Source organism: Ptychodera flava, chromosome 14 (assembly GCF_041260155.1).
Source record: "Ptychodera flava strain L36383 chromosome 14, AS_Pfla_20210202, whole genome shotgun sequence".
Classification (NCBI taxonomy): Eukaryota; Metazoa; Hemichordata; class Enteropneusta; family Ptychoderidae; genus Ptychodera; species Ptychodera flava.
Window position 1 is genome coordinate 22,211,797 of NC_091941.1, and position 25,876 is coordinate 22,237,672.

The 25,876-nt window shown below is 40.3% G+C and overlaps 2 protein-coding genes across 3 annotated transcripts; both read right to left on the reverse strand.

The window, feature by feature from the left end:
• Nucleotides 1–3,200: 3,200 nt before the first annotated feature.
• LOC139149766 (monocarboxylate transporter 2-like) lies at nucleotides 3,201–16,111 on the reverse strand. Of its 2 annotated transcripts, XM_070721738.1 has the most exons (6): nucleotides 15,544–16,111; nucleotides 14,343–14,476; nucleotides 10,210–10,455; nucleotides 7,719–7,862; nucleotides 6,407–7,303; nucleotides 3,201–4,978 (listed from the first exon to the last, which is right to left on the reverse strand). In XM_070721738.1, the coding sequence occupies exons 3-6, from the start codon at nucleotides 10,415–10,417 to the stop codon at nucleotides 4,791–4,793; spliced, it is 1,437 nt and encodes a 478-aa protein (XP_070577839.1). In that variant the 5' UTR covers nucleotides 10,418–10,455; nucleotides 14,343–14,476; nucleotides 15,544–16,111; the 3' UTR covers nucleotides 3,201–4,790. The 2 variants fall into 2 exon arrangements, with proteins under 2 accessions (XP_070577839.1, XP_070577840.1); XM_070721739.1 differs by lacking the exons at nucleotides 14,343–14,476; nucleotides 15,544–16,111 and adding an exon at nucleotides 12,731–12,880.
• On the reverse strand, nucleotides 16,101–25,109 carry LOC139149767 (monocarboxylate transporter 2-like). Its single transcript, XM_070721740.1, has 5 exons — nucleotides 24,984–25,109; nucleotides 23,852–24,097; nucleotides 23,041–23,184; nucleotides 18,496–19,392; nucleotides 16,101–17,789 (listed from the first exon to the last, which is right to left on the reverse strand). Exons 2-5 carry the CDS (start codon nucleotides 24,057–24,059, stop codon nucleotides 17,614–17,616), a joined length of 1,425 nt encoding a protein of 474 aa, XP_070577841.1. The 5' UTR covers nucleotides 24,060–24,097; nucleotides 24,984–25,109; the 3' UTR covers nucleotides 16,101–17,613.
• Between the last annotated feature and the right edge of the window lie 767 nt (nucleotides 25,110–25,876).

Below are 25,876 nucleotides of genomic sequence, written 5' to 3' on the forward strand. Positions count from 1 at the left end.
TAGTGTCTCAAATATGGAGAAAACAAGATTTTAGAACATTTTTACAGTACATGATCAAATACTTTTGATTTAGGGAATGGTGTTTTCCCGCGTCCGTACGATCAGAACGTAAATTAATATGTTTGTGTTATGTATCGTTGACGGCTTTTGATAGTTGGTTCGGTTCTTTGGCTCAGTCATTTGGCTCGCTGTGAAGGGAAAGCATGCTGTAGAGGGTGCAGGGAAAACGTGCCCAGAATGTGCCCTGCGAATTTCGACCGATTCAGGATGACCCGCTTGACCTCTGAAAATGCCCATTCAGGGCTCCTATTAGTTGGTTCACAGATTGGGGTTCCGTTGCGTCTTCAAAGGTCATCGTTCTTTTTCCATCCATTTCACGTCATTCTGAAGATACTCTTTTGTGCTTGAAAAGTGGACATAAATTAGTCTTAAAAGCAACTGCATTGTGGAGTTGACCCCGGCCCTCCACTGAGAAATGCGGGTTGATTTTTATACATTAAAAAACTTTTCACGGGTGATTTTAGTATTTAAAACTTCACTCTACATAATCACCATCTGAGGGTGTGTAGCGAACGGCAAACACGCACCCGCTTCTCGGTTGGTACGTGCCGAAAGCAAAGGCGTATGTACGTAACAAACGATTTCAACGAACGAAACATTGATTGTATCGGTATTGAAAATATCAACGTTTTCGTTTCTGTAACTCTCTGATCGACGCTCCACCTTTTAAGGAGTTTATAAAAAAATTCCCCCAAAAAGTAGTTTACCCTAACAATATGCAAAAGAATCTACAATTGAAATGCTGTCGTTTGGTTACTATAGTATATTATGATTATCGTTTTGCGTAAACATACATGAAATATCGAATAACACTATATAATACATTTGTACAGAAAACAACAAGGGTTAATGACGCAATGCAGACCGCACAAGCTAAGGTTCTCAAAGTCGATACATGCAACACTATTGATTGTTTACGGCGGAAAGGCCGCTTTTCTCAGGGACGAACAGCTCACTTCATGTCATCAATTTGTTTATCGGCCGTTGTCGGCGTCACAGGTAAAGTTTCGCCATGACCTTTGGTGCAGCACCTTGACTCTGCACACCTAAGATAAGAGGTTTCCAAAAAAATCACGAAAACAGAGACAACCATAATAGTGTTCCCGCAAATGCACTTTACCCAGTTCACTAAAGTGACAAATACGCAACAGTTGCACCGTCCTTTCGTATCCTGCGATTTTTTTTATATTTTTTATCTATCCACAAACGCATGCGATCATCGACTACACTCCTTCAAAGTAAACGCTGTTCTTTCCGTATTCCACAGCCTGCATGTTCCGTTATTTATTAAGGTGTTTGGTAATACTCTCATAATGTCGATTGATATTAACTTCCCCTACAATGGTTAGCGCGTTGTGTATATGCTTCATGAAATCCTGCCATGTCGTCGTGTCACCATTCAAAGTAGATTGCGCCTCGGGGACAGATATTCAAACTCAAATTTTTCAATGCTTTTCTGATCTATCCCTTGTGGGTGCTCATTTTAAAGCTCTAGGAGTAAGAAAAAATTCCGTCGTCTTTTAGGTTTTTTAACATCGAAAATTATGTTTTTCCACTCTGGAGTTAACACAGGGATGGCGGCCATTTTGAATTTCAAATGTCGGTAAATGTCAGGTAATTTCAAATTGTTTCTCTAGCACCAAACTTTGCACGGTAGCCCCTGACTTTTGTTCTTGATTTAGATGTAGAATGGCTGAACGTTTTACTGTTGAAAGTTTGAGCAAAGGTTTAGACCTTTCACTTTTGAGGTGCATACTGCCTTAAGTGAAAGCCAATAGCACGGTACATGTATAACCTTAGGTATTCAACAGTTTATCCCTCGGTACTCAATTTTTGACCTGGCATTGCACCACGGCGCAGCCGTGTTGTGTCTACACCAGAAAGTTTTATCCAATGCCGTTTAAGCATTATGTGTGTACTGTGTTTATGCACTCATAGATACAGACATATACATAGTTATGCATACATACATACGTACTACATACATACATACATACATACATACATACATACATACATACATACATACATACATACATACATACATACATACATACATACATACATACATACATACATACATACATACATACATACATACATACATACATACATACATACATACATACATACATACATACATACATACATATATATATATATATATATATATATATATATATATATATATATATATATATATATATACGAAAAGATATAGTATATAGTAATACAGTAAGAAAAGATAAGAGGAGATTCTGGGCAAACTGAAACTTACAGTTTTCAATGTACCGACAGTAACAGTTGGGTATTTACCGTTTTGCGGTTGAGAAAGACTACTTTAATCATAGGCAAAGGTTCTAGTCGGCATCAAACCTTGTCACGTCAATTCTCGTTAGACTGATGCATATGAGATTAACCTGCAGACTTTGCGCAAATTAAGAGAGGATATAAAATAATTTTGAGAGATAAAAAAGAAAGAATAAAGATTAAAAGTACGGATGAACCGTTAACCTCCGAGAAGGTATGACCTCGCAGTAGTGTTTATTACCGGTCTGCGACATGATAGCGTCTTTGTGACGTCATCGATTTGGATAAAATTTAATCAAAATGCAGTCATACTTTGCTTGAGGCAAATAGTAGCAGTGAGGGCGAAAAAACGAAAAAAAAACACACTAATAAAACAGTTTTAAATGTCAGATCTAAGATTCCATGACAGAAAGCAAGGCTATGAAAACAGACTGAGACACGCATCCGTAAAGATATCGACGTAAAAGTGTCTCAAAATAATTTCGGCGTTATAAAAATGTTACAACCTTAGTCGATGGATATTAGGAAAGTAAAGAGTATGTGATTTTCCCGTAAACACACCTTAACTGTATCAAGAGATAAGAAACATGAAATGTTGTTCAAGACAGTTCATTGATCTCTAGGACTCTAGGTATGGTCACATTAATAGCACCTGCCGTCACGATAGGAACACTCGCATGGGAGAGGGGCTAACACTCTTTCAAATTTGCTGTATTGATAGACGAAAAGAACAGAGAGAGACAGAGACATACAGACAGACAGACAGACAGAGACAGACAAGACAGACAAAGACAGACAGACAGACAGACAGACAGAGACCTAAGACAAAATTTTGTTTTTTAATAGTACCACTGGTATTTAATTACATTTTGCTTTATTAATTTCATTTACATACCGACACAATTACTGCAAATGGTATACGATATATTTTAATCTAACTAACTTTTCATTTTCTTAAGTAGTATGAAACGTAAATAAAAAAGATAACAAGAAAATAGGGTAATTCACACATGGGTAAAACAATACTGACAATAAAACAAACCCAAAACTCGCACAGTTGCCATTAATTTTAACTGGGCATTTTAGTAGACTTTATCACAGTTCCCGCATCCATATAGCTGGACATGTGATGAAAATTTACGCCCGCTAGACTTGACAAGCCATGGCCAACGCGAAACCCCTCCTCAATTAAGGAGATGTTTCAGTCTTATTACTGCTAAGAGAAGGTAGAATTTTTAAAAGTATGAGCCACATAGAAGTGACACCACGGATACAAAAACACGACCCAAACATCCCCAAAAACGTGAACAGATTGCAAAGCCGTCCCTATTAAGAAAGGGCCAGTGGTCGTTTCAAACTGTTCCCCTGCCAAGGCATAACTGCGTGAATATATAATTCAATAAAGCCCTAAAATCAAGCGGATATACATGAGTTTGATAAATGCGATGGAAGAGATACAACATGGCATTATTTGTTCGCTCTGGTGATATCGTTCAACAATATATATTGTAACAGAAGAAGAGCAGTTTGTACCTTATTTCATTTCCGTATGACGTGTCTCTCTAGAATAACAATATAAAGATACATGCTTCTGACATAGGCATTTCGGTTACATACTTTTTGACAGGTTCAAAGTTATCCTATTGTCATGATAAGTAAATAATTCACATCTCATATTTGACGAACACTATTTCGTCAAAAGTGAAGTGTTGTACAATTAAGTATTAAAGGCGCGAAAAAAACAAAGTGAAATCGGTACCAGTTTGTCGCCAATGTTTCAAATCTACACAAACGTTCTCATTCGCATAGATTTTACGTCATACTTGTGCAAGTTGCACGTCAAAGGACAAAGTCGCTCTTTTTACACACTGTTTCATCACTTTTGTAATGATTAGAATTCAGCTATATCAGTAAAAGAACTGTTTAATTGTGGGTTACTCTCATTCATTCATTCTTGTCAATCATGGACATAATCCGAGTTCATGGTTGATGAAGACGAAGAATATGTTTTCTTGACAATAACACGGCAACTTTGTCCTTTTCAATGATGACCTTTGAACCAATAACACCTCGGAATTTTTCTCGTCGCTGAGCGGATGTGACGCAGTTTTACGGTGAAAGTAAAACGCACAAAGCTTTATGCGATAACTCTTTGATGAAATTACAATTATATCAAGCACATCGATGACCTGTGATTCAGGTGGAAGTTGTAGAAAACCATATTCGTACGTCTTTGAAAAGGTTCTCCAAAGTCGAGTGCATAAGAATGTATTGGCAAAGAATTTAACAATCGGCAAGGTTTACATGTTCACTGTCGATAAATCAAAGACGATTCATAGATGACATTAGAGCTAACTGATCCCTTTACCAGCCTTCTTGACCTGTTCACCCCTCTACAAAAGTCCACCTCAAGTTCGGCTTCATTTACTCTTCGCCAGTTCCATTTCATTCCCCTCGCCCATCTCCGCGCTCTCTTTCTTCAGCTCCTTGGCAAGTTCAAGTTTCTGGAGAACAGGCTCAAGTAACATCAGGACAAAACTGAGGAGCAGCAAAAATCCGGAAAACATGAAGGCAGCCTTGTATCCTCCCGTTTTGTCAATGAGCGTTCCTGGTTTGGGGAGAGAATACACAAAGACAGCCTCTGTCTTGTAAAAATGTAGTGAAAACATTCATCACTTCGTTTAATGCAAGGTTTCATATAGACAACATTACACGCATTATCATGGCTACAATCTCTACTATGATGGGTGGTATCTGCAATTTTCAAAAGTCGGAACTTCGTCGTGTGCGCGCCAGACACGTTCTCGGTCCGGGAGAACTAGATTAAAAAACGCCCAAGGATCAAACCTTCAAGTGGTATTCATGCAGGCATGCTCAGTGGGCATACGTGATTACTGATACGAAACCTGAAGTTGATTGACCTTGTCTCTAGTTTGTGACTGCCAAGAGTGTGAGATTGATGCTGCCAAGGCCACGCGAAATTTTTATACAATCAAATAGGAAACTCTGGACAGCCTCAATTAGGTACATTTTCACCGACCTATGTGTGTTAACCCTTTAAGTGCTGTAATTTTTCCCACCAAAATTTTAGTGCAACATTTTACCAATTTAATGAATTTTTCTGTAATTGTTTTACAATTTTGAACCAAATGGTCACCATATTTCACTAGCTACAGTTTTTTATCAAAATTTCAGCAAATATCTGAAAAAAATTGACTGGAGATATTTTACAAAGGCAACAAAAATTGACTATGGCGATCAAATGTCGCAATTATCCTGTTACCAATGGTGAATACGGAGAGCATATTTATCTGTTATAAATATAATGCCAGAACTACTGTCGTCAAGCCATTTATGTCAACCGAATCAATCGTTGTTTTGAATAATTTAACTTGCGAGAAAATCAACTAATCCGCTTATCCCCAGCAGCAGCGGTTCTGCGGTAAATCATACGGTTGTTTTCGTTGCTTGTCATTCAAAGGTGAAAGTTTGTATTTTAGCCTTGTTTCGTGTCTGTTGCCAATTACTATAGTTAATCAATTTGACTTTTCTTGTTTCAGCTACCCCTGTTTAACCTTTCTATTCGTGGCCACACGTTCTTTTAAATGTTAGGGAATGAGTCGTTCAGGCCGTATCACACGCATTCAAAAGCGCACGATTCTCTGTGGACACACCAGTTCACACTCTACCAATCTTAACAAAATTAGCCTGAGATTAAAGTACTGGCATACAGAGGGGGACTAAAAACTATCCTGTTGTACGATGAAGGAGATTATGTTTTAAGCTTATTGGAAGTTTAACTCATGTGAGAAAGATATTTTTACATTTTCTTTTTTTACCTGACACTCGTGCATTTTCATACTTTAGCAAGTAAAAGTTTGTGTTCTGTATTTTTTTATGTTACAGGGAATTGAATAAATCCTTTCGGGGAAGCGCAACAAACGTTAAAAAGCTGACTCTTCATGCTCTGAGCATACGCAATCTTATAGTAACATGGCTATTTGGAAATGAAAACGAAAGACAAAAGCTAGAATACCTGATATCACTGGTCCAAGAAATTGACCTGATCCGATGAAGAGTTGGGACAACCCGACTCCCGACTGGAATTTCTCATCCCCGACCATTCCTCTTATCAAGATCGGGAAGAGCGATGACATTCCCGCTATACTCAAACCAGAAAATACTGCATAAGCGACACAAGCCGCGTACGACTTGCCAAAGGGAATCAGGAAGTTGGAGACGGTGATGATCAGCAGATGTACGCAGAGAAATTTCGTTGGTGTGAGTAACCCCGCGTTGGCTAAGATCCCCTGGAGAAGTCTCCCGAGGAAGTTGACCAAACCAAAGACAGACATCAGGTAAGCCGCCATCTTGAGTGGTATACCTCGAGACGTCGCATATGGCACCAAGAAAATGACAGAAGTGACGAACGACATTCCTGCCAGAACGCAAATCACACAAATCAAGAGGTAACGATAAGACTTGAAAACCGAAAGATCCAAAGCTTTTGGCTTTTCATTCGTAGCACTGGCTCCAATTTTCTTGGTTCTGCCCTTCCTCTTGGTGATCGTACTGTCTTCTGATTCGGATGAATCGGACGCCGATTCAACATCCGTCGACTCAGCGTCAAGCCTTGAGACTGAATCTGCCTCAGAATCAGAACACGAGGATTCTTCGTCGGTTTCTTGTTGAGTCGGATTGAGAGGTCTGAACAAAGCCGAACCAACAAGTATATTCATAGTCATTGCCCCTAATAGAAAAAGTGAAGATCTCCAGCCGTACTTGTTTATCATTCGATTACACAAGGGAGGAAAAATAATCGTCCCGAGGGCTACGCCCGACAATGCAATGGCATTGGCCATGATGTGTTTTTTCTTGAAGTACTGTCCGACGATACCTATACAGGGAACGAAGCCTAAACTGAAACCAAATCCTGAGAGAAAAAAAAGGAGATGTGAAATACCAGCTTATAAATGTTAATTCGAATCAAATATAAACAACTGAAACACTCCTCTCTGTCTGTCAGTTTCTTTCTCTCAGTCTATCTCCTCTCTCTTTCCCCCCCTCTCTCTCTCTCTCTCTCTCTCTCTCTCTCTCTCTCTCTCTCTCTCTCTCTCTCTCTCTCTCTCTCTGACATGAAGTTTAACGATATCTAGAAATAAAAAGGTGCATGGGCCATTTCTCGTCGAGTCTAAAGAGCGTGACGATCAGGACAGAAAATAAAGGACTGTCTGCAATTCTCAGCTGCAAGAAATGAATTTGATCTCTGCATTTTTTATTTGTATTGTGACATCACTTTGTATTTATATGCGGCGAAATCGTCAGTTTAGGTTTTACTGGTTCCTTACCTGTAAGGATACCCATAAAAACGTAGAGAAATTTCAAGCCCGGGGCAAAGGAGCTGATAACGAGGCTCAGCGCCGACAACACTCCACCAGCCATGGCAATGGGCCGACAACCTCTTTTGTTTGCCAAGCCAGCACTTATCGGACCTGTGTAGAAAGAAAAGGGGACTGAATGATTTCGGATGCCAATAAAGGTTGAATATTGTAATGTAAGGTTTGCGTTCGCAAGAACTGTCATGATTACCGCCACATGATAATGGCGGTAACATTCTAGAACAAACATAAATAGAAAACAAGGGCATATTCGGCATAAGGTATGACTACATAGATCCGTAAATGGCCAGTAAAAGATCAACAATCCCTTATTTTGGTGTCAAACGAATAATAATAAGTCATAATTTCGAATAGCGGTACTGTGCACTTTTTTCATTGCTTGCTGTTATATCGTGCCGAGCCCAGTACTAGCGCGCCCTCAACAGGTGGAACTCGCCAAAAACCATGACGTCATGGTACAATAGCTCACTTAGACGCCTTTACACTTGGTTCCCCTCGAAGTCGGTGAAGTTTTAAAAAATACAAAATAAAATCATTTGTAATATCTCTTGTGTCTCTCCTATTTCATACAAACCTGCTTGGAATTTGGTAGCCCAGGCCAGGTTTTCGTAGAGATTGAACCACAGTCACAGTCTTCTAAACTTCTGCACTAAGCCACAGTCCCTCCACCAAATTTTGTGGAGGGACCGTGACTAAGCTTACGCCTAGGCGTACCGTAGACGTTAGACTTGGTTCAAGTCTGTGATTTGCGAATGTTTGAGTGGAGTGAACGCAATAGTTGTATTTCGCTTTCATGTGAAACGCGCGCGTGACTTGAGTGGACGCTGTACATGGGAGTTTCACCCGGCAGAAACTAACTCACTATACTGCGCAGACTCAAGGGTAATGCATTCAATGGCTGGGAAAACCTGGCCTGGGCTACCAAATTCCGAATAGGTTTGTACGAATAGGAGAGACACAAGAGAAACTATTATAAATGTTTTTTTTTAATTCACCGACTTGAACCAAGTCTACATAGACGTGTGTATAGATACGCTTGCGTATCTACACACGTCTATATGATTCAGGGCTCGAAATTAGCGGTAGTCCCGCGTCCATAGACTACCAACTTTTCCCTGGGGCTACCAAAACGAATGAAATGGTGGCCCACACGGACTACCAAAACTTGGGACATGAAATTACTTAGTGGGCGACATGATTTTTATCGCTGTGAGATGACCGACGCTCATACAGTCAACCCAGCTGGACACAGAAAGGACGTCGACTTTGTTGCGACAAACTTTCAATAAAATATCATTATCTGAACTGATGTACTTGGATAACAGGCTCGGGAAATGATGGCCAATGAAAATTCATTTTCATAGTTATCTAATCACAATTTATCAATCACAATTAAACACAAAATTATTCAAACTGCAAAGAAAAAGCTGTCGGGCCATCCATAAATTTCGCTTTCCTAAGTGTACGAGATCATCCAAAGATATGGTGGGGAAATTTAGTCAAAATTGCCACGAAAGTATTAGGAACATGACTGTACCAAGTTGCCATCCTGAAATTCATAGCCAATCTATTTTTAGCCATGTTATGTTTACACATGCTGAGTGAAAAGTCGTTGTCATTGCGAACATCAAAATTTGCATATAAGCTCTGCGTATGTGTGAATAGGTCGTCAAACTTTGAGGCGTCACCGTTGTCCACTGCACATGCTATACCGTTCTCCTAATGCTATGATCTGCAGGTATTGATGTCGAATGACTAGAAAATTCACTTACTGGATAGAATCATGCAAAATAAATCGTTCATTTTCTAGATATAAATAAAAATATCCTTTACAAAAAAACCCCTCTCCATTCATGCATGGGCTACCAAACCTCAGGTTCGGCTGATTTTAGTACTCAAGATTTTCACCCCAGCAGCGTACTTTGACTACTATTGATATGCTAATAAGACGTCGTGCGTTCGAATGTGTATAGCGTGACGGCCGGTCAGGGTAAAAATCTTGAGTACTCCTTGGAAAATCAGCCGAATCACGTAAACGAACCAGAGATTTTATTCACAAAAGGAGTTAGGGAATGAGCAATAATCAGAGTTCAGGCAGGTATTGGTCATTTTATTGAATTAAACTCACTTTGGTTTATTTTGCCGTTCAAAGTTCCGACACAAGTGGTCAGTGTCGTCGTAATGGACCCATTTTCGCCGCCAGTTGGCCCGCAGCTATCCGTGGCGGGGTTGACCTTTTGATTATCAGCATGCGACGCACGCTACCCGCAGACAGATAGCTGCGTTTCCACAGCTATATATTCCCCTGTTTACAGCTATGACCTCGCGACAACCGTATCTTGACCGTGGATGGACCTCTCCTGCCTTTCAGTCATTGGTGAACGCAGTTTTTCATATCAAAATCGACATCGTGTCACCAACTATTGATATCAATACTCACTCATGAAGAAAACCATACTGAACATAAGGGCTCCAATGAGGGACACTGACTTGGCGCTGGCTTGAAAGTAGTCACGAAACTCCACATAGAACACACCGAACGACTGCGGCAGCCCATTGGTGAAGAACAATGTGATGAAGGCACCGGCGGTAACGGCCCAACCCCAGCCTCCGTCGGGAGGAGGATTTGGTGGTCTGCCAGCGGCCATGTTTTCTTAGTGTTACTGTGTCACTGGGTCACTTATATCTAAAAAAGAAAAACGTATCAGATTAAATTTCCATTGTCGTGTAAACAGATCATAAACAGAGATGGGAGATATAAAATGTTGGCGTGTCGAAACACCCTGCGTGGAGTACAAAGTCTTTGCAGGGAACAATTCCACACTATTCATGACACAATGAATGTTCCTCTTCTGTCTGATAATAGAAGATACATAAGGTGTATGGCGTTGAATGCCTGCCAAAATTAAGCTATGACATTTGTAATTACGACATGCCTTTCGCAATTACGACATGCCATGATGAGATGCAAAATGCGAATATTTGACATGCAGACTTGACATTCGTAATTACGACATGCCATGATGAGGTACAAAATGCGAATATTTGGACATGCAGACTTGACATTCTTAATTACGACATGCCATGATGAGGTACAAAATGCGAAAATTTGGACATGCGGACTTGACATTCTTACATGAAGAATGCGAGAATTTAATTGCTATGGGGACATTCAATGCGAAGTTGCATTTGATCATGCGCAATGAAGACCCGCGATGCAACATGCAGACATGCCATTATGCGATGCAAAATGCGGACATGCCATTATGTGATGCAAAATGCAGACATGCCATTATGCGATGCAAAATGCAGACATGCCATTATGCGATGCGAAATGCGGACATGCCATTATGCGATGCAAAATGCAGACATGCCATTATGCGATGCGAAATGCGGACATGCCATTATGCGATGCGAAATGCGGACATGCCATTATGCGATGCGAAATGCGGACATGCCATTATGCGATGCGAAATGCGGACATGCCATTATGCGATGCGGAATGCGGACATGCCATTATGCGATGCGAAATGCGGACATGCCATTATGCGATGCGAAATGCACACATGCCATTATGCGATGCGAAATGCGGACATGCCATTATGCGATGCAAAATGCAGACATGCCATTATGCGATGCGAAATGCAGACATGCCATTATGCGATGCGAAATGCAGACATGCCATTATGCGATGCGAAATGCAGACATGCCATTATGCGATGCGAAATGCTGACATGCCATTATGCGATGCAAAATGCAGACATGCCATTATGCGATGCGAAATGCAGACATGCCATTATTGTACTTGGGCCTCAGCCCAAGTACATTTGTTTTCATTCCGTGGGAAAAAACTCTGTAAGGTATAACCATTTCTGGCTGAGACCAGGGAGGGCAAAATGTCTTGGCTTCATCTTTCTTGGCATAATAAATGGCGTAATGATGTTAACTGAATGGAAGTGTTGCTCCCAGCCAGTCTTGAATAAGTGAGATGTGAATATTAATGCTTCTCTATCTGAGTTTGTGCCACAAAATCTTCTGAATATAATCAAAATGTGCATCGAAATGCAACAATCCAAATTTTCGCATTTTGTACCTCATCATGGCATTTCGTAATTATGGATGTCAAGTCCGCATGTCCAAATTTTCGCATTTTGTACCTCATCATGGCATGTCGTAATTATGGATGTCAAGTCCGCATGTCCAAATTTTCGCATTTTGTACCTCATCATGGCATTTCGTAATTATGAATGTCAAGTCTGCATGTCCAAATATTCGCATTTTGTACCTCATCATGGCATGTCGTAATTATGAATGTCAAGTCGGCATGTCCAAATATTCGCATTTTGTACCTCATCATGGCATGTCGTAATTATGAATGTCAAGTCTGCATGTCCAAATTTTCGCATTTTGTACCTCATCATGGCATGTCGTAATTACGAATGTCAAGTCTGCATGTCAAATATTCGCATTTTGCATCTCATCATGGCATTTCGTAATTGCGAAAGGCATGTCGTAATTACAAATGTCATAGCTTAATTTTGGCAGGCATTCAACGCCATATAAGGTGGCTAGTATTGCAGAACTAAAGAGGCACCTCCAGTCTGTGCGCTCATAAACCGTGTTCAGGTCATTCAAATAAGAAACTACATACATATCTAGCCGGCGATAATCTACTCGCTCTTGTTTTACTTTTGAAGGCTTATCGTACACCGTGTATCTGCCAGTGCTTGTGTACTTTATGAAGTGTAGGTGACAATATCACCAACATCCGTATTACGTGACTTTCAGGTTTGGCACTGCAGATAAGCACGTGACGCTGACAAAGTACAGTATAAGGTTTGCGACGTCGCACGAGTTAAAACGTGTATTACTTGAAGCTATTGAAACGCGCGCAAAGTTCAACCAATGCCGACAACGATTAAACCCGATGTTATCTATGCAGTTGATTGACGAGGACTTACCGCGGCTACAGACATGGCCATGGAAACGCGGTTCTTAGTATAAGAACCACAGCTATTGTGTGAAATATAACGGCAGTCAGGATCATGGCAACTAAATGTGTAAGTGGCCACCATTATGACCCCGTCAGACGATGTACAGAGGTGAAACTCATCTCGACATCACGTGACGCGTATAGTGTAAACAATGAGGTTAGACTGTATTTTTCATCTTGTTCTTTCGGTAATGGTAAAAATGCAATATAGGACTATTATCCTAAGTAAGGCGTAAGTATGGAATTATCAATTATTTCAACTTCGCTGGCAAAGGGTGTTTCCCCGGGCAGTCGCCCTCGCCTGTTTCTTAAGGTGGTATGGGCCTCGAAAATGACTTAAACTTTTGCTCAAACTTTCCTGAATGAAACTTTCGACCATTCTCTTACAAAATCATCAATAAAGATCGAGGGTCATCGTGCAAAGTTTGGAACTAGCGAAACAAAATACCGAACATTTTGCGATATTTGAAATTCAAAATGGCCGCCATTCCTGTGTTAACTCTAAGGGAGAAAAACTAAATTTTGGATTTTTAAAAAACTAAGCCAATAAAAGTTTTTCTTTCTCTAGGAGCTTTAAAATGAGCCCCCAAAAGTGGTAGATCAGAAAATAATTGTAGAAATTTGGGAGTCCGACTATCTGTCCCCGAGGCGCGTTCTACCTTAAAGAGACTATGCTAAGGCGACGGACCGGGTGATACAGTTATTTGTTACGGTCATAATGTTGCCAGTGTTCAGTTCATACGCAAAATGAGAGAATGTTCAACAGTATTACCAAAGATAAGAAGATATCCATACTCACAAAATACAATGATATAAAGTTAATCGGCATGTCGATGAAAAATTGACAAAACTAACAAAAAGCAGACCACATTATAGCTGAACTAATTGAAACTAACAAGAATGTTAGCCAGAGTTATGCATATTTTGAAGAAAGTAACTGGAGAAAACACAAGGTTCTTGATACTGGGGTCAGAGCATGAGATCATCTGTTTTTGTCTTGGGAGTTCCTTAGCTCGTGACTCTTTATTTCATTGCGTATTCAAGTTACATTCTGACTGTTTTGAATCTGCGCTAAAAGTATACTTTTTAACATATAGGCCTACAACAGTTTAATCTTGGCGATAATGCTTAGAGCTTGCTTGTCCATGCATGATCACTCCGTGTTGGTTATACGAAATTTCGCTGTCTCGTTTTGTGCGCCACAGTCAACCTTACACCCATTTAGACTTTATCCCCACTTGCTGAGCCCATTTCCGAAATAAATATTATTATTATCATGATTTTTTTTATGATGACACGAGTACACACTTGAAACGAGCGGCTATGAGTTTAAATGAGATATGGCGGCCCTAAAGCTCGTATCCGACAATTCTATATTTTTGGTTTGTTGAGAAAATCAAATATGGATGTACTTAGGGTGACAGACAGAAATGTTGCCACGATTATTTCAACGTTTGTCCACCCCCTCCTCCAAGCGTCTCTCCATACCACCCTCGCGAAAACACCTTATGGGCTTAAAAACTTGAAATACTGCACTGTTTTGGATATGAGTTATTTACCATGAGGTTACCGTTACTTACCTTGAGGTCGCTAAAGGCGCCGCCGGTTTGCAGACATGACAACGAAAGAAGCCCGTTTCCGACAGATGGGTATTAATATCGAGGAAGGGTCACACTGGGAGATAACGCAGCTTTGGCTCTTCAATGCTGGCAGTCTGAAGGTCGATCGATCAACGGGTAGATAAAAAGAAGGATGAAAACGATATGCGAACCCCGCTACATCGAATGACCCTGTGTACTTCAAAGAGTCATGCTTCACCATGACCCAATGGGTTGGTTGATCGACTAATGATATGAACAGGTCGTCGAAAAGTATATCGAGGGAATCTGTGCAGGACAAAAGTTAACTTTTTCGTTTGGTTAAATTTGTTGATGTATCGAGTCATTTTGTTACCAAAAGAATATGTCTTCATCGGTCAGCACACAGTTAAGCGCGACATTTGCACAATAAGGCTGCTGTTTATTTAATTATGCATGTCAGAGAAAAGTTCTTTGGTGTTAAAAGGTCACTGAATTTATCAAAAAACAAAGTATAGTTTAGTCATCCATTTTCATCAACTTTAACACGTAAGTACCTCAACAACAATCAGTTTAATGAAGCATTAGCCAAAGTCCGATGAGGTGAAGCTGACCCCATATTTGATCTCTCTCTCTCTCTCTCTCTCTCTCTCTCTCTCTCTCTCTCTCTCTCTCTCTCTCTCTCTCTTTTCCCCACTGTACTGTCTTGTAGTATTGCGACAAAAACAGTTCCTGCCACGTATTCATCCAACGGGATATTGACTCAGCTCGACATTTTGACAAAAGAGCAGGAATGACCAACCTTCTTGGTTGACCCACGCTCGTCAGCCTACCACACTAAACAGTGTTAGGTCGATAAATAGTTATGCTCTCTGAATTTAAACGTAGATAGAAGACGTTTGATACTCTCGATAGGCGATACGCATCGCTCGATAATTTGAGAAGCATAGGTGAAGTAGCGATCGAAGTTACAACTGACAACGTAGCACCTGCTCACAAACACCTGGTGCGCGGTGCAGACAGTCATATCGTAGAGTCCAATGTATCACCTCGAAGTATAAAGTTGCTGCACTAAATTGTTGAAGGGTGGGTTAGGGATTATTTACCTGAAAGGGAGGGACACAGAGCCGGGTGTACGTATGGGACACAATGAAAAACAGGCTGCTCTCGGCAAGAACATTACAAATTGATGAGGAAAACGTACCTTATTGTTCAGGCTTTGCAGTTATAGAAATTTCCGACTAGAGAACTTGAAAACACACTGCGTGTATGTAGATATATCATTAGCACAACTTACTTTAATTCCATTAGGAGGAGTGCAGTTGAGTCAAATCACTCACATATGCTTGCAGACAAAAAATAAAAATAAATGAATAGAAATGGATCATGTATAGGCATTAACAAATAGATTACAAGGTGTTTTATAAGATTTGTCAAATCTGTATAAAAAGATGTACAAATACTGAGGTTGAAAGTTAAAAGTCTCTATGTGTGGGAAAAGGGAAGAGCTAAACTGTCAATAGTACAAGGAAAGTATATAAAATAATGAAAGTTATCAACAGTGAATAAAATCTATGTTCTTAAAATGAAACTACAAATTAATACAAAACGTTCCTAATTTCGGACAAAAGTTGCCGTCAAATTAAAAGGTCAGTGATGGGTTGGAGAACACCTATAACTGATCGAATCATAATTAACTGTACAAATTTACTGATTAATGTGCCGAGATATACTAACTGGCCAGTCCGTCTTCATAGAGTTAAAGCACAGACAGTAGTACTCTCTACGGTTTACGGTTAAAGTAAATATGCCAAGTAACTGCCATGCTGACGTTAGTACACATTTGCTGAAGATCCCATGCATCACTGCGTCACAAAGAAAAAACCCTAGGCTATCCCTCCCAATTAATATTTTGCCAGGGCATGGCAAGAGGGACCGACACGATCGAGCGGGAAGAAATGCTGTGCGCGAAGAAGTACAGAAGCAGGGTGCATCTCTCGCGTTTGGGTTCAAAAGGTATTGTGGACCGAGGGAAGTTCCCCATAGTGCAATTTGTATCAAAGTGATGTGAGAGCCGTCGTTGGTGGCGCTGTTCCTCTCGACGGATCACACACCGTAACTGAAGACAGAAGAGGATAGAAAGCAATGGGATTCTAGGATCTAGGGGTGATTGCCAAGGCAATGCTCATCATGTATGCCGCACTAACAGTCAAGGACGGGCATCCATCTCTTATATCACTGCAGCCAAGAGTTGACAAAGAAACGTGAATTCAGAATCAATCTTCGGATGTTTAGATTTCCTGACAAAGGCTGAATTTCCTGGTGCCATGCTTTTAAGTTTGCCTACATAAAGGAATCTTCAATTGTGAACCGTCTCCAAACAATGAAGAGTTTTGTCTTTTTCGCCTCTTTACCCGTACATTGACCTACAAAATCTATTAATTGACATTTCAAGCCCAGGTACACTTAGTAACTTGCAGCCGTAGCGAGCGGAGTAGCTATAACAGAACCGACCGATCAAATATATATTTCTTTGATACCATAAATAAAATATTGTCATTATTTATTTGTTTATTTATTTATTTATCTATTTAGCTATTCAACTATTCATTCAAAAAGTAATTGTGAGTAGGGTTAAGAATTGATCGTGACCGTGACGTATAACAGAGTTAACAAAATGCTAAAAAAATGTTTAAACGACTACATCTTGTTTCAGTGAATAATTTCATCGGAGAACAAAAAATGTTGCTGCGTTTCTTTAGTGAGACATATTTCCTCAGCATTCACTGGCACAATATTACTGGATATGATTCGTAAAAAAAATCACTCGCAACTTCTGTTGCTTTGTTGGGGAAAAAAACCAAGAACAATTCTTTGTTTATCCCGATCATATTTTGACTGCTTTTTTCGTCGTAGATACAATATAAGGCATGAGCGAGTTGTCCGCTACGTATACTCCGATGACGTCCCTTCCTTATTTTCGTAAAACTCGCAATATGCGGAGCAGTTCAACAATATGAGCACGAAGGACAGTGCGTAAGTCGATAACGCCTGAAATGAAATCTAATCGAATTGAAATCAATCTCAGCAGATATAGGACAATAATACAGAGACAGAATCTTTAAACAGCAAAGAATCCGTGCCTTTACCACCGGAAGAAAAAACGACGCTTCGTCAATGATGTGAGAAAACTAATGACTCCCCTTTCCCCCAAATCTTCCTACCCTTTTGGCCTCGCTCCTCTTTACAAAGGTCCTCGAGATGTACAGTTTCATCATTCAGTTTTTGTAATTGCGATGTCCTTCTCTTCACTCTCTTTCGTCAGCTCCTTGGCAAGTTCAAGTTTATGGAGAACTGGTTCAAGCAGCATCAGCACAAAACTCAAGATTGCCAAAAATCCAGAAAACATGAAGGCCGCCTTAAATCCTCCAGTTTTGTCAATGAGCGTTCCTGAGCAGAAAGAACATAGGAAGATAAGCACTGTCAGGAGAAAAAGGTCAACAGATAATTGAAGACTTTATTGCTTATACTGTAAAATGGCCTTACCATATAGTTACACTCTACAATTAATATTATTATCACAATGTTGAATGTGCCGTTTGCAAAAGCCAGATTTTATCTTATACTCACGGGGAAATTTTTCATGCCACGAGAACAACAATAAGGATCGAAGGATGGCCTAGCGACTGAAGTTTGCAAACGAGGTTAAAACATGCATGGAGGAATAAGTGCACAATTGATTAAAGTAATAGTAGCACATTTTTGTTGACTTTTGATGAATTGTAAACAAATATATTTACTGGATAAGGTACTGGCAGGCAAAAAAGCCTACAACCTCATATGTGTAACATGGATAATAGATATACAATGGAGATCGTTTCGGGTATATGGAAAATGATTTGTTTACATTTTTGTTTGTTTTATGACACTTACGAACTTCAATACTCAACCAAATAAAAAAGCATTTAAAATTTTGCGCGTTAAAGAAAACTGAACTGTATCTATCCCAGTTAGTCTTCAATATACGTAACCTGTTAATGCATAAAATGTGTTTGGGTTTTTCCGTTGTTTTTGTTTTTTTTTTTTCCCTCTTCTAGGTCATAAGCTCATTGAGTAAAGTGGAAATTGAATAATGCAAATCAAATAATTTAAATACCTGATATTACCGGACCAAGGAATTGACCTGACCCGACGAATAGCTGGGACAACCCGACTCCCGATTGAAACTTCTCGTCCCCTACCATTCCTCTTATCAAGGCGGGGAAAAGCGCTGACATTCCGGCTATACTCAAACCAGCAAACACAGCATAGACAACAAAAGCCACGTACGACTTGCCAAAGGGAATCAGGAAGTTAGCGACGGTGATGATCAGCAGATGTACGCAGAGAAATTTCGTCGGTGTGAGTAACCCCGCGTTGGCTAAGATCCCTTGGAGAAGTCTTCCGAGGAAGTTGACCAAACCAAAGACAGACATCAGGTAAGCAGCCATCTTGAGTGGTATACCTCGAGACGTCGCATATGGCACCAAGAAAATGACAGAAGTGACGAACGACATTCCTGCCAGAACGCAAATCACACAAATCAAGAGGTAACGATAAGACTTGAAAACCGAAAGATCCAAAGCTTTTGGTTTTCCATTCGTGTCACTAGCTCGAATTTCCTTGGTTCTGCGCTTCCTCTTGGTGATCGTACTGTCTTCTGATTCGGATGAATCGGACGCCGATTCAACATCCGTCGACTCAGCGTCAAGCCTTGAGACTGAATCTGCCTCAGAATCAGAACACGAGGATTCTTCGTCGGTTTCTACTTGGGTCGGATTGAGAGGTCTGAACAAAGCCGAACCAACAAGTATATTCATAGTCATTGCCCCTAATATAAAAAGTGAAGATCTCCAGCCGTACTTGTTTATCATTCGATTACACAAAGGAGGAAATATGATGGTCCCGAGTGCCACGCCCGACATTGAAACGGCAGTAGCCATGATGTGTTTTTTCTTGAAGTACTGCGCGATAATGCCTAAACAGGGAACGAAGCCTAAACTAAAACCAAATCCTAGAATTAAAGAAGAGGAAAGAAATACACCATTTATAAATGTCAATGAAGTCGAAATAGACACTCTCGGTCCGTGCCTAATGACGGCCAAGTAAAATTCTAATAATTCCTGAAATCGACGAATTCGGTTTTAGCGTAGTTTCAATTTATGGGGTTAGTTATAATTCAGTATTGCATGTTTTTGTTCTCACCATTCAGACTTCAACACGATATTCGAATTTAGTTTTGTCGATATGATCTCGAATCTCAAATTCGTTTTTTAAATTCAGAAATCAAAATCGGGAAAACAGAAACGAACAACGTTAAATTTTACAAGGGTGCTAGGGAGTCTCGTGACAGATTGTCACATTTGGATAGCAACAGTGTAGCGAAGATCAGATAAAAGCTATCCTAATTACTGTATTATACTAGGCCTATCTATCGTGTTTTAATGGCAATAATCTTCATTATCACATGAACGCCACCTGTGTGACATAGCGACTGATAAGAAATCCGAATTACCCCTGTCCTACGTCAACAACCGGAACTTTTTTCCTGCACTTCGCCGTGACGCTTTCATCATGTTCATGCACAGACCAGTCTGTCGCGATCGATGCCGTGATCTACGTTAGCTAATGCGATAAATTGAGACATGGAAAAAAGGAAGGCATGTCCAACGAAAGTTTGAGTCTCTGTGGCTAATCCAAAGAATAGAATGGACGTGCCGTCGCGGCTAGTGCTCCAACTCGGACGGACGGCTCAACGTCACCGTGACACGTTGAACCCGTTCTGGCTGTATAGACGACACGATGATCGTGTCGATAGGCGTAGCTCTGCATGGCAGGGGCTGTGTGTTACCGGCGTTATACGGCCTCCCACCGAGGGAGGAGTGAATGATGAAATTCGTGATTGGCACGATGCATTTTAGGTAAGTATGAGTCCGTGTCGAAATTAAAAAAAACACACTGACGCCCCCCCCCCCCCATATTGGGCATTTTAAAGACATGATGATCTCCCCATCACTAAAGTCAAAAACAGGGTGACACCTCCTTGGATCCACCGCCCCCCCCCCCGCGCCCCGCCCGGCCTAAGAAACTTACCAGTCCCTTACGTAGTGCACTTTGCGTACGGTTTTATACGATTCAATAAAATACTCATCGTAATGCCATCAGTAACTGACGAATCTACTCTACAATGCCCACGATCATGAAAAATTTCTCGCCTAAAACCACAGGGAATTGAGTAATCTTGTTGTTGTTGTTGTTGTTGATATGGTGATGATGATGATGATCATGACGATAATAAAAAATATTAAAAAACAATGTGTCATTCCTTGCTGTTGTTTGTCGATGTTGTAGATAATTGTTAAAGAAAACTGTAATCGTGACCAAAAAACGACGTAGGTCGCCCAACGTCACTCTCGTCCTAGACTGGAGTAGACGGGAGTGACGTTGGGCGACCTACTACCGGCTTGAGGAAAAGTCCTTTTATGACGTTCCATGCCAGAATTTCAATATACTGTTATGATGTAATAGCAATAAATCACACCCAGCGACGGTATACCACTCGATTTTGACCATTTCACTTCATATATGCACTCGGTATCGCTCGTGCATATATGTCGTGAACTGGTCAAAATCTCGTGGTATACCATCGCTTGGTGTGCTTTATTGCTTAAATATTGCACAAACTTAATTGGGACTATGTGCCCTAGGGTATGTGACCATTTGCCCGACATAAGGAGGGCAAATGGTCTCCTACCCCGAGCTTACATAGTCCCTATTTTGGGCTATGATATTTTTATTACATGCCTCTCTTGCATAATTTTGTTTGGGTCACATAGCCTACATATGGCAATTAAATGCTTTCAATTGTTTCTATGTTATACGAAAATCTGTGGAAAAAATTTATCATTTTAATCATCGAACGGCACATTGATATATTATATCACTGTTATGCGGTTTGTCGAATTTTTTCGCATAATTTTGTGAAAATAGTATTTCTTATGTAAAACATGTAATCTTATTCTTTTTTAAATCCCGAAGTTGTCATGTTGAAAATAGTTCCGGTTCACTTTAAGTCAAATAATAAGTATGCGGCCCGCAACGTCATCGTCGAGTTAACATAGAATCCTATGGAGCGCGCGACTTTCGATATTAAATGAAGCATGTAATAATCACATCATATGACTAGAAAATGCACTTCATGGGCAGAATTAAGAAAAATAGCCAAATATGCATGGGCTACCAGTAATTGCCACTGGGCTACCAACTTCAGAAAATGGTAGCCCAAGTGGACTACCAGGGAAAAAAGTTAATTTCGAGCCCTGTAAGGGGAACTTGAAATTGTATCGGCATCCGTCTTAGAATGCACAAAAAGCACCATTTTGTCTGACAATTATAAATTCTACAGAAGCAACCGGGACAGCCCCCTCCCATATCCACTCATACTCACACACTATGTGTACCCCTTTCATCTATTACAAAACGAGAGATGCCGAATAATCAAAACTCCCAACCTACTCATGTCACGTTTATCATATAAATTTGTAATAGACCAGAAGCTCGCCCAAGCTGTCTGTAATATTGTGCACTTTTCAATACAGACGAGAGGAAATAAGTCACCCCAATATTAGAGACAGTCACGGTTGCTTCAATTTTTGGCATTTTTTCAGTATTTCAAAGTTATGGAGGGAATGGACTTCGGGAATAGGGCACTATCGCTGAAATTTCCCGTTTAGTTGGATGTCGGGTTGCCAATTAATCCAGTCAATCTACGAGATTTTGGAATAAATAGACAGCTGATCTCGGCGGGAGAAGTGCCTTGTAGTGTCGACTACCTTAAGAAAACTCCATAATCAGCAATGATGTAGTCGTCTGCAAACCTTTCCTTTGTTAGGAGTCCAAATGTTACAAAAGAAGGTCACAAGGGCAAGAGAAGTTCCGGTAGGGAAACCTGTTGCCATGACAACTCGGCAGACAGACCATGTAATATTTTGAACATTTTGCTTTAATTTTCGCTACACTGTACATGCTGTAGGTACGAAGGACCGAGAGACTCCCTAGCATCCAAAAGAAAGTTACGACTGTTCGTTTCTGTTTTCTCGATTCTGGTTTCTGAATTTTTAGAAACGAAGTTTGTAATTCGAGACCGACTCAAATTTGAAAATCGTTCTAAATTCTTAATAATAAGTATAAAAACACAATATCTAAATGAAAACTGACCCAAAAAATTGAAATTACGCCTAAAATCGAATTCGCCGATTTCAGGAAATATTAGATTTTTATTTGGCCGTCATTAGCCACGGACCACTCTCTCTGTGTTGATATATATGATTATTAATGTAAATAATAATTGATACAACATAAATACATATATTACGAAGAAGGAGCATACATTTATGATTTTGCATTTCGTCTCATCTTATCTCATCTAGTATAAGGTATACAGAGAGAAGTAGAAAATCAGAAATTGCATTACATGAATAGCGCTTTGCCATAATTCCCTCTCAGACTAATCTATATATACAATTAATGTAGAAACAAACTGTCAATTTCTGATAAATTTAATTCCTGTATATATCTTACACTGATTCTTAGCTGACCACTGTTGATACACCGGCGGCATGTTCATATGTGGATATGCAAGATTGTGTTAATGTTTCCTTACCTGTCAGGATGCCCATGAAAATGTAGAGAAATTTCAAACCCGGAGCGAAGGAGCTAATAACGAGGCTAAGTGATGCCAGCACCCCGCCAACCATGGCTATGGGTCGACAACCTTTTGTGTTCGCTAAGCCAGCGCTGATCGGACCTGTTTTGAAAGCAACGGGGCTGTGAGGCTGTAGCAGGCATAAATTGAAACTTCTTGTTGGGCAAAATGGATATATTTAATACACAGTCACAAAAATATTTTGTTTGTGAAGAGTTGTAGCTGATAAAGCAGACACAAATCAATTGCGAAGACGTTATTTGTTGACAGTGTCAGTGCAATAATGCACGTACTACTAGCGAGTATCACTTCAAAGTGCAATGAAATCGTGACCTCTGTACACGTTGCGATAAAATCTCCCAGTTTGTCGGTCACATTGATCCCATTTCGAATCAAACGTAAATGTGCAAGTCATGATGATATTTTCCTATTACTAACTTTGAAAGAAATCAAGTAGTATACGAGCTATATGGAAAACTCGCATGAAAATAGCCACGTTTGATTGTATCGCAAAAACAAATCTAAAACTTGTGCCAGGATTTTGAACAAATGTTTCACGGGGTTGTGGCACACGAACGGACTCGCGGACATATTGACGAAGGGTACAGATGAAGAAATGGAGCCGATGCAACCCGTTGACTAAGTTTATGAACTTAGAGCACAATCTTTGAGCATATTCAAACACACAAACTCTGTAGCATAACCACGGGAAACCATCTGGCAAGTGTTTCAGGAAGCATGATAATCAACTTTCGATATAATTACTCACTCATGAAGAAAACCATGCTGAACATAAGGGCTCCAATGAGGGACACTGACTTGGCGCTGGCCTGAAAGTAGTCACGAAACTCCACATAGAACACACCGAACGACTGCGGCAGCCCATTGGTGAAGAACAATGTGATGAAGGCACCGGCGGTAACGGCCCAACCCCAGCCTCCGTCGGGAGGAGGTTTTGGTGGTCTGCCAGCGGCCATGGTTTGTTAGTGTTATTGTGTCACCGAGTCGCTTATATCTGGAGAAGAAAGAGTATACAAATAATTTTCAACCGTTTGGAAATTCATCTACTGCCCATGATGCAACGTGCCAATGACATACAAACATAGGCTGAGTTTCCCCAATGTAGTTTTAACCGTTTCATATACCGACAAAAAATCCCTTGTTAGGTCATAGACATACTGTCTATGGTTAGATTACGGTAAAAGGAAAATTGGGGAGGATCATATTTTACACATAATAAGTGAATCTCCTGTACTGAACAAATGTACGTAAAATCTCGTCATCATAAGTTTCCCGGCAAAGCATTTGCGAATTTAGGGCAGGTTTGCCGAGAGACGAGTGTATCGGCTTGTTGGCAATATATGAGAGGGCGTCCATGTCAAATCTCGTGGCGACATATACATTACAAAAAGAAAATTTGCAAATTGTGAAAAACAAAGTTCAGTGATATTGATGTGCATATTACGCAAATAATTCTTGAGATTGTGTGATGAAGATTTACGCACTCTTATAGCGTAAACCAGTCGATGTAACAACCACCGTGACTTTATCCTCATTTCGTGAGACTCCGAAATAAATATCTTGTTATAATTTCGCGACGATTTGAAGTCGAATGTACAGGTACGCACTGGAAAACCCGATCTGCTGTAACTCAGAACTGTGAAAGCAAAGCCTGGGAGAAAAATCCACGATAGACAGAAAAAAGTCCTATACATGCTGATTTCAACTCCACACCCAAAATCTGGCACAGTCTCCACTTGAAAAGCACAAAAACCAATATAGGCACAATGAATCCTGCAACTGATTCGACGCTTCCGTTTACGCCAGAGTGGACGCATAACGCAGAAGGCTGAGTTGTTTTCAAGCAAAACTTGTAGAGGAGCCTGTCTATTGTCCCCTACCTTGACGCTGCCGAGTCGCCGTGGGTTTGAAGACGTACCAATGAAAGCTCTATTCGAGACTGATGGGTAACAATTTCCGAATAGGACTGCAGATGATAACGTCCTTTTTTGTGGTTCAACTCAGACAGACAACTTAACCGTCAATGCGCAGATTAAAAAAGAACCTTATGAAGGTGTAAACAGTAGTCCCGCTAACCATTGGTTAAACCTTCGTACAGATAACGAATGATTCATTATCAGTCTCGGTGTTTCTTAATTGGTGAAACGCATGATCAAATCGTAAATTATAGATCAATTAGAGTTTTCACTCCCATCAACGATAGGACCTTATCTTTTGTGCTTTCGTTTTATTGTTCTGGGGTATAGAGTCGCTATCAACCATAGGAATGCATCTTCATAAGGGATAATCGGCTGGCAATCATGTTGTTCATCAGATGATAGGTGCAAAGAGAAAAAACTTTGATGCAAAAATTGTTACTTCGCTGACAAAATTTGTGTAACCGAACATGTTTTTTTCCGTTCAACTTTGACAGTTCAGGACTACGTCACCAGGCAGCTTGCTGAGCTTTTAATCAAAGTCCAATGGCATGATGTCATTTTTCCACAATATTGTCTGGCGGAATGTCTCTCGACAGGACTTCTCTCCAGGTTTCATGGAAGTGAATAGTCAACCAGTGTCACATTTTACTTGACAGAATAACAGCTTTGACTATCTGCGCTAATCGATGACGTGTTCTGAACTATACGGTCTGTATACGATATTTGAAAAGTTCAAACGACCTCCCAGGACAGGGTGTTGGCGGTTTTTCTTGATCCCTCGTTGTCTTCTTCTAGGCTTCCGTAAAGTAGCGGAGTTTACAACACTTGTAAAAGAAAAGCAAAGGTTAACATGG

What these genes read in the sequence shown, in the direction of transcription:
- LOC139149766 (XM_070721738.1), bottom strand. Translation starts at nt 10,417, where the DNA reads ATGGCCGCTGGCAGACCACCAAATCCTCCTCCCGACGGAGGCTGGGGT. An exon ending in CAGTATGGTTTTCTTCATGA is followed by an intron (nt 7,863 to 10,209) that starts GTGAGTATTGAT and finishes CTTTCTACACAG; the next exon opens with GTCCGATAAGTGCTGGCTTG. An exon ending in TTTTATGGGTATCCTTACAG is followed by an intron (nt 7,304 to 7,718) that starts GTAAGGAACCAG and finishes TTTTTCTCTCAG; the next exon opens with GATTTGGTTTCAGTTTAGGC.
- LOC139149767 (XM_070721740.1), bottom strand. Translation starts at nt 24,059, where the DNA reads ATGGCCGCTGGCAGACCACCAAAACCTCCTCCCGACGGAGGCTGGGGT. An exon ending in CAGCATGGTTTTCTTCATGA is followed by an intron (nt 23,185 to 23,851) that starts GTGAGTAATTAT and finishes CTTTCAAAACAG; the next exon opens with GTCCGATCAGCGCTGGCTTA. An exon ending in CCTTGGTCCGGTAATATCAG is followed by an intron (nt 17,790 to 18,495) that starts GTATTTAAATTA and finishes CTTTCTGCTCAG; the next exon opens with GAACGCTCATTGACAAAACT.